At 50.6% G+C, this 8,672-nt stretch overlaps 2 protein-coding genes across 2 annotated transcripts; both read right to left on the reverse strand.

Moving 5' to 3' along the window:
- Window positions 1-2,016: 2,016 nt before the first annotated feature.
- On the reverse strand, window positions 2,017-2,691 carry LOC123407571 (histone H3.2). Its single transcript, XM_045100734.1, has one exon. The coding sequence runs from the start codon at window positions 2,625-2,627 to the stop codon at window positions 2,217-2,219; it is 411 nt and encodes a 136-aa protein (XP_044956669.1). The 5' UTR covers window positions 2,628-2,691; the 3' UTR covers window positions 2,017-2,216.
- A 2,170-nt stretch (window positions 2,692-4,861) lies between these two features.
- On the reverse strand, window positions 4,862-8,126 carry LOC123409946 (protein NUCLEAR FUSION DEFECTIVE 4-like). Its single transcript, XM_045102814.1, has 3 exons — window positions 7,592-8,126; window positions 6,203-7,080; window positions 4,862-5,790 (listed from the first exon to the last, which is right to left on the reverse strand). The coding sequence occupies exons 1-3, from the start codon at window positions 7,922-7,924 to the stop codon at window positions 5,310-5,312; spliced, it is 1,692 nt and encodes a 563-aa protein (XP_044958749.1). The 5' UTR covers window positions 7,925-8,126; the 3' UTR covers window positions 4,862-5,309.
- Between the last annotated feature and the right edge of the window lie 546 nt (window positions 8,127-8,672).

Genomic DNA, 8,672 nt, shown 5'->3' on the forward strand with positions numbered 1-8,672 from the left:
GTTTCACTACAACTATTTGAAGGGAACCAACTATGATTGAAACAAATAAACTTACAATGTCATTATCTTGGATCAAAGAAAGCCTCAAAACTTACCTCGCCCATTGGAAGATCAAGACATGGCGTGCGAAGCATAGTTGGATGACGGCAACACCGCGTTGATCGGCCGTGTACTCCAGATCAAGCCCCAAGAACTTCTCATGATCCACTGCGTTGTCAAACCATCGTTCCTTCAACTGTTGAAGAAAAAACAGCACCTCCCTGCTCAGGTTCGTGTACACGACATGGAGCTTGGTCGTGCCATGTGCGAGCACCTCATGAAAGCTAGTTGGCATGGTGGAAGAAGAGAAGGGAAGAAGAGAGGAGAAGAACAGAGAGGGAGAGCGAGAGAGAAGAAGAAACAGAGAAATGGCGACTGTACGCTTCGGTTCGTGCTTTTCATCGCCCGAAACGACGCGGGATGCAAACCGTTTGGGTCTTTAGTCCCGGGTTGAGCCACCAACCGGGACTAAAGAGGTATACCAACCGTCGCCACCACTACGGCAGGCCACGTGTTAGTCCTTTAGTCCCGGGTTGAGCCACCAACCGGGACTAAAGGGGGATACGAACGGTTGCCACCACCACTGCCCACCGCGTAGCCCTTTAGTCCCGGTTTGGGACACGAACCGGGACTAAAGGCTCCTTACGGGCCGGGACTAAAGCCTCGAGGGAGGCATTGAGAATTGGGGCGACGTGGCCGGGCCTTTAGTCCCGGCCCAGAGGCAGGCCGGGACTAAATGGTCCCGGCCAAAGGCCCGTTTTCCACTAGTGACAGGGAGATGGCACAGGGATAGAGCGGGGGCCTTGCCCTTGTTTGGAAAGCCGCTGGCCATGGTGCTAGGGTTTGGTCGCCAAGGAGGTGGCGAGATGGGGACGAGCGGATTTTGAAAGCATATGACGGAACCCACCGCACGCTCGGATTAAAAAAGACCGACCGCGAACGCTGACGCGTGGGCCTGAGGATGGCGGCCGTCATAAGTAATGTTGACCGCCGTGGTTGGGGCGGACAAGGAAAGGGCGCGTGTCCGGTTCCCGTCCGCACTGACGCATTTCAGTCCCAAATTTAGGCCGGAAATGGATAGATACGGACGCGAAACGGACATAATTTGAAAATGAATCAACACTTTGGGTCATCTTTTTTATCCACGCCGACCCAAACGAACGGGGACGGACGAATTGAAGTTGCTCGCATGGAGCATTGGGGCTCGCAACTTCATGGTGCCCAACACGGCTCCACTCGCATGCTAGCCAGCGTTCCTGGTGAGCGTCCGCCTAACAGCAATGATCTGGTTGAGTATGGCATGGTTGTCTACAACAATTACAATAGACTGCTGAACTACAGCTTGGCCCAGGACAAAAGGTGACTGCAGGACGCGTCGATCATGCATGTCAACAAACATCCTGTTATGCTTGAACTACAGTGTACTGTGGTACCAGCAAGACTGTGAACGGCAACCTTGGAAGTGCGACAGCCTATGGCGAGTACCAGAACAATGGCATCGCATCTGCAGTGATGAGTGGCTCCTACTCAACGCGTTTCAACCTCTTTCCGAACTTTACTAGCCGTAGCACATAGGCTGATTACAACAAGTTTAGTCAGGCACGGCGTTGATCAGACAAATTATCAACCCTGTGGATGAATCAGCATAAGAAACAAGCACAAGAATGTGGAATTAGAATACGACCTTGAAATGAGTTCAGGTCGAATTTTGTTTGGTTTTGCTTGTAATGGATACCCTGATCTCTGTTTTTGTCCAATCTCGATTGAATGGTTCTGCAAAAATCGCACACCAAAATGTACAAAAAATGAATGCAATCTCCACGGCAAATGTCTGACGCAGAAGAACAATCTGAAAGCAACAAGCATGGACATCAAAAAATCCAGCCCAAAGATCAGTCCCAGGCCGAGATCATTCACCGAATGTAAACATCCAATCAAAGGAAAACACTATGTGCAAATAAACATAAGACTCAGAAATCAAGACAAACAACATCATCTCCATTGCAATTTTCAACCGGGTAATCAACAGCACGAGACTAACAGTACAGAACAAATCCTAATGACAACTCGAAGCACGACTAGACTAGACTAGCGGTAGCAGGGCAGAACGAATCCGTCGGCAGGCCCATTCAACAAGGAACCATGGCGGCAGGCGGGACGCGCAGGGGCAGAGAGCTCTAGGCGCGCTCCCCGCGGATGCGGCGGGCGAGCTGGATGTCCTTGGGCATGATGGTGACGCGCTTGGCGTGGATGGCGCAGAGGTTGGTGTCCTCGAACAGGCCCACCAGGTACGCCTCGGCGGCCTCCTGCAGGGCCGACACGGCGGAGCTCTGGAACCGGAGGTCCGTCTTGAAGTCCTGCGCGATCTCCCGCACCAGGCGCTGGAAGGGGAGCTTGCGGATGAGCAGCTCCGTGCTCTTCTGGTACTTGCGGATCTCGCGCAGCGCGACGGTGCCCGGGCGGAACCGGTGCGGCTTCTTCACGCCGCCGGTGGCAGGGGCCGACTTGCGCGCCGCCTTGGTCGCCAGCTGCTTCCGCGGCGCCTTGCCGCCCGTCGACTTGCGCGCCGTCTGCTTCGTGCGGGCCATCGGAGGTGGTGCGGGTCGCCGGAGGGGGCTGCAGTGGCGGCTTCTTGGGAAGGAGAGGCGACGGTGTGGCTGGCTGAGTTGTGAGGATTCGTGGGGAGCGGCGGGGAGTTTAAGTAGCAGAGGTGGCGGATTTGGGGATGGCGCGCGCGGGTGGGAGATTTGGAGCGGAAATTTTCGGGTTTGGGAAGGGCGCGCGCGGGCTGGGCGAGACGTTGGATCGCTGGGGGGTGGACGGTGCAGATATGCTTGTGCGGGTTGGCCACGGATTGTGCCGTGCGGGTTGGGTCACGGTGGACAGAAAAATCAGTCCAACGCATCGACTTAAACGGAAGCATGTTCGCTTTTTGTCCATCTGCCGATCCATTTTCATCCCATTTTTTAGCTTGATTTGCGTCGGCACGGACACGAGACGAACGCACGCATCACGTGCCAACTACTCCCCCTAGCCCGCTAGTCGGTGGTAAAGCCTCCACCATTTCCCTCCGCTTTCCCCAAAATCTTCCGGGATCTTGTATTACGGAACGAATAAAGAGACTTGCCGGTAACGAGTAAATAGACTTGCTGGTAACGAGATTGAACTAGGTATGCAGATACCAACGACCGAATCTCAGGCAAGTAACATACCGATGGACAAAGAAAATAATATACGGGATTGATTGAATCCTTGACATCGTGGTTCGACCGATAAAGATCTTCATAGAATATATAGGAGCCAATATGGGCATCCAGGTACCGCTATTGGTTATTGATCGGAGAGTGGATCATGTCTGCATAGTTCTCGAACTCGCAGGGTGTGCACACTTAAGTTTCGGTGACGACATAGAGATAGTTGAGTTATAGTGCTCATGACCGAAGGTTGTTCGGAGTCTCGGATGAGATCCCGGACGTCACGAGGAGCTCCGGAATGGTTCAGAGGTAAATATTTATATATAAGAAAGCGGTATTCGGGTTCCGGAATAGTTTCAGGGTTTACTGATATTGTACCGAGAGTATCGAAAGGGTTTCGCGGGTCCACCGGGAGGGGCCCATCCATCCCGGGGGCCTCATGGGCCTGAGAGGTGGGCACCAACCCCTGATGGGATTAGGCAGTCGACCCCAAGAGGCCCATGCGCCCAAGGGTAGGTGGGAGGAAGTGCCTGGGTGGAGGAGTCCTCCTCCCTAGTTTGGTCGAACCCTCTCTCCTTGGAGGAGGGGCCAAGGATAGCCCTACCTATCGCTTCCTCATAAATAGAGAGGGAGAGGGAGGCAGCCAATACACAATTGATTGACGGCCCCCTACTTCTCTCTCTCGTAGTAATTCACCACCATAATGATCGCAACAGTGCTTGGCGAAGCCCTTCTGAAATTGCACCACCACGCCGTCGTGCTGCCGGAGTACTCAATGTCTACTTCACCATCGCTCGCTGGATCGAGGAGGTAAAGGCGTCATCGGGTTGTATATGTGCTGAACGCGGAGGTGCCGTCCATTCGGCACTTGATTGGGACGGATCGCGATTGGATCGCGAAGACGTTCGACTACATCATCCGCGTTATATACGTTTCCGCTTAGCGATCTACAAGGGTATGTAGATGCACTCATCCCTCTCGTAGATGTTAGTCTCCATAGATTGATCTTGATGAGCGTAGTATTTTTTTTGTTTTCCATGCGACATACCCAACACGGACATGAACTTTGGACGACGGCATGGCCGCTATCTTAATCTATGGCCGCGAGCCATTTAAATGTATGCGCTGACATGAGATGTATCGCGAGCGTTGGACGTACTGCCGATCCAAATATTAAATAGGGCGGGCGACAAACGAACGGCCGATTCAAACGGACAAAAGACGAAAAAAACATTGTCCAAACTTTGGGTCGACGGGTTGGAGTTGCTCTAATCTTCGTTGCCAGGAGAAGAGCGCGTGACCAGGTTCATCGCAACTTGGCAAGGCAGCCGGGAGCCGCCGACCCAGGGCATCTTCAAGTCATTCACATGATCACATCCATCTCAAACGCAGAGCCAAACGACCGACCAGTTGACCAGACCATGGACCGGCATCAGCTAATTTTCACGAGCATAATGCTACAGACAAGAAAGTGGACAGCTTGAGTGCAGTTTTGTTAGCGAGACGAAGATGCGTGCATGAAGATCTACATCGACCTCGATCGGTGCAGTTTACCTGCTCAACCCTGCTTAAATCTGAACAACTCCCAATCCAAACTGAAATAAAAAATCACAAGCAGTAAGGGCATGTCAGCAAGACAACGGGCACTGGCATTTTAGAAATATTTTTCAGAGGTATACAGAGAGAGCACTGGTAGTAACCAGTAGTACGAGCATCATTCTACATGGCTAAATTCTCACAACCTGAGAACCGGCCAAATAGGAGTACATGATCTGGGGTGAATAAGAATATTACAAATCGCCAATCTACAAGTGTAGCGATCCCAGTTATTATATCCTCGGGTTCATGCATCAGCACGTTAACAACCTCTAACGAGCAACTCAGAAATATGGTACCTCATCCTGGAGATCCAGATCCGAAGTAGCCAAGTCCTAGGTTCCACGATGGCAATCTGACCACAAAAATGAGAGCCCCTGCTCATATTTCAAGTGCCATAAATCACAACAGATCATCAATCAAGCTCTCCGAGTCTGATCATCATTTCTCCATGGACCCGAGAGCTCCGATCACGGTCAGTCAATGCGCCGAGCTCCTGGGCTGGCTGAAGGATCCACCGGCGTAGAGCATCTGATACACCGGCCGGATCCTCACTGTCAGAACTATGCTCAGCAGCGTGCCCAGGCAGGCCATGCCAGACAGAATAAAGAACGTGAGCCTGAAACAATTGGGACCATGGCATGCGACGTCGAAGTCCGTTGTCGTGGCGTGCTGCTTTTCCACCTCGAGATCGTAAAAGTATCCCGCGAGACTGTTGAATAGGAGCGCGCCAAGTGGGTTCCCCAGCGAGATGAAGTTGTAGATCTTCCCAAAGTGCTTCAACCCGAACAGCTCCGATGATGCTGAGATCATCACCGAGAACTGGATACCGTAGCATATGCCAAGTAAGGCAACGGCGACGTAAAGCGTTGAGTGGAGACCCAATGCAAAGAGCAGGTATGTGAATATCATCACTACTTGGGTGCATATGATCAATGCGGTCCGTGGAATCGTCCATGACCTGCAAAACAAGCACGGCGGTCATACCAAAATTGAAAATGTAAAACAAGGTATATCAACCATGCACCCACACAATATTTTCGTGGACTGCAAACTGGTATAAAGTTGGGACTGGAGAAAACAGTCCCAGCCCCAAACAGGAGCGAATATTGTCAACACATTATCTATTGATTTATCTGAAACTGGGGCAACAGTTGATTCCCAAACTAGAATGGCAAAAAACATTAGCTAAGAAAGGTTTACCTAGTTAACCCGGTACTATACTACAGTACGTCGAAATCTCTACAGGACTGACAAAACTCTTATAGAATTGGCAAAACAGCTATGTAAGCCAGCTGGTGGATGAAAACCATCTTATTAAATTACTCATTCGAAAAATAAATGCAATCCAGTAAAACAAGAGACTCCATTACCTGACAAGATACTCAGAAACAGCACCACCTCCCAACCGGCCAAAAAAGTTGCAGAAACTGAACAGAGAGAGTGATATAGTGGTGTCCACAGCACCAGCTGCAATTCCAACTTGTGCTAGATTGTTAAGGACCATGACTCCAGATCCAACACCGATGAAATATACTGCAAAGAGAAGCCAGAAATCTGCCTTGAGCAGTGCTTCACGAAATCTGAAGTCCTCTCCTCTTTTTGGTCTTCTTCTCGTCTGCTTTACAGCCCCTTCACCCTCCGCATAGAGAATGTCAATATCGAAGGAATCATCATTGTCTAGATCAGTAAGGTTTGATCCGGAGGCAGAAGGTGGAAGAAATGGTTCTGTATGATCACTATCAGCGCCGGAAGAGTCCAACAGGCCTTTTCTTCGGTTACTTGGAAACAATGTCATTTTCAAGGGTATTGCAACCGGCGCAAAGAGGAGAAGCACCATAATAACAACCAGAGAATAGTTCACTGCATCGCTAAGTGTTACGGCATGATCCAGTATTGTGGCCCCAAGAAGATAAACCCCAAGAACAATGCTCCCGATTTGTGTGAAGAGGAAGTGAACTTGCTCTGAAGAATTCGGCACCAGGGAGGGTTGACAGGGTTGAACAAAGTACATTGTCAGAAGGCACACGGCAGGAACTCCGAGAGCAAGCAGAAGCAGAAGGCTCGCGGCCGAATCGTGAAGTATGCCGGTGTAAATTTCGGTGTAGACGGCAGCGCTTAGACCGGCGTAGCCTTTAAGGATGCCGGCAACGGCACCCCTGCTGAGTGGGAAGTTCCTCATGTTGGTCACCAAAACGGCCGTCCCCAACCACGCGCCACTGTTTGCAGCAAGGCACAATGCCAACCATACCTGTAATACAATACATGAGAAAGGTTACCAGTCAACTCACAGTATATATACTACACTAACCAAAGTAAAGTTTGCTACTAAAGGCAAAATATATAAATAAAAAAATCCTCAATATGGGCACATTGCCAGCGGACAAAGCCAAATGGTGCTCCCCTTTGGCCAAATATGACCTGGGATCACTTGGTTGCTAGTGTTCATTAGAGTACGATTATATTTGTGTTGTTGGGATCATAGAAAGGGACGTTCGTTTACCGGGGGACATATTTGTCCATATATTAGTCCAGGAGATGTTAGCTTGCAGCTGCAAAAGCAGCCACTTGGCATGGCACAAAAGAAAAGAACACTACTCTACTTTCCCCTGAATTTACTGAACGAGAGCAGCTCAAGTCCCATGTACAGTAACAGATTGTCAGATTGCAACTAGTGAAGATCTTGAGAAATCGACCTCAGAACAACTAATCAAGGATTTTCATATTAGTAATGGTAGGAAAAGGGAGGAGGGGGAGGTGACCAGCCAGTAGGGGAGCGGCGGGGCGGCGGCGGAGACGGCGAGCCAGGTGGTGCCGTAGCCGAGGACGCAGGCGGCGGCGCCGACGAGGAGGAGCAGCGCGGGGTGGAGGCGGTTGCAGAGGACGCCCGGGAGCAGGCCGAGGTTCTCCCCGACGTCGCAGGCGACGGCGAGCAGCGCGAGGCGGCGCTGGTCGACCCCGAGCGCGAGCTTGAGCGCGTGCGAGTAGAGCGCGAAGGTGGAGCTGGCTCCCCCCGCCACCTGCACCCACACCGCCGCGCCCAGCCCCAGCCACGGCGGCCGGCTGCCCGCCTTCACCGCCCCCGGCCCCCTCATCCTCCCTCCGCCGAGCTGGCCGAGCTGGGTCCTGCGCGGCCGGCCGGTGCTGGATGGTGCCTGAGTTTCGGGGGATGGGGTGGGGTTGAGGGAGGGGAGAGGAATCTGTGCGAGGGGGATGGCGAGCGAGTTTGGGGGTGAATTTAATGGGGGGTTTTGGTCAGGTGGAAGGGAAGGGAAGGAAAGAAAAGGGAGGAGGGTCGGACGGGGATGGTTGGCAGCTTCGGCCTGCCTAGGCAAAGCAGCTGCCGAAATCTCAGGATTTGGTAAGGGAAAGCGAGGTCACCTCTGCGCGATAAGCCAAGCGAGATGAAATGAAACGCTGCAGTAATCGGGACACCGGTGCTGACATGAGGTGTTAAGCACATTAAAATGTTAAGCAACTATACAAACTCCAATACATACATAGATATTTAATTTGCTGTAACTAAGTATACCTTTTTGTATATGTCAAAAGTATTTTTTCTAATATGCATCTAACTTTTTTCCAATATAATTTTAACATTTTCTAAATATATGGCCGACATTTTTTACATCCACATTTTTCAGTATTTTTTAAATGCTTGATTAATTTTTTCAAACACAAGATTAATATTTTATAATACATAGTAAATACGTTTTCTTTGCATTTTAAACATTTTTAAATGTTTGAGTGACAATTTTCAAATTAAAAGATTAACATTCTTTGTTACATGGTCAATATTTTTTCTATACACGCCTAAAAAATTGCAAACGCTTGAATAACATT

Source organism: Hordeum vulgare, chromosome 7H (genome assembly GCF_904849725.1).
Source record: "Hordeum vulgare subsp. vulgare chromosome 7H, MorexV3_pseudomolecules_assembly, whole genome shotgun sequence".
Lineage (NCBI taxonomy): Eukaryota > Viridiplantae > Streptophyta > Magnoliopsida > Poales > Poaceae > Hordeum > Hordeum vulgare.

Coding starts and splice junctions, on each gene's coding strand:
- LOC123407571 (XM_045100734.1), bottom strand. CDS start 2,627: ATGGCCCGCACGAAGCAGACGGCGCGCAAGTCGACGGGCGGCAAGGCG.
- LOC123409946 (XM_045102814.1), bottom strand. CDS start 7,924: ATGAGGGGGCCGGGGGCGGTGAAGGCGGGCAGCCGGCCGCCGTGGCTG. Junction 7,081..7,591: donor CGCCGCTCCCCTACTGGCTG/GTCACCTCCCCC, acceptor ATTGTATTACAG/GTATGGTTGGCATTGTGCCT. Junction 5,791..6,202: donor GTTTCTGAGTATCTTGTCAG/GTAATGGAGTCT, acceptor CTTGTTTTGCAG/GTCATGGACGATTCCACGGA.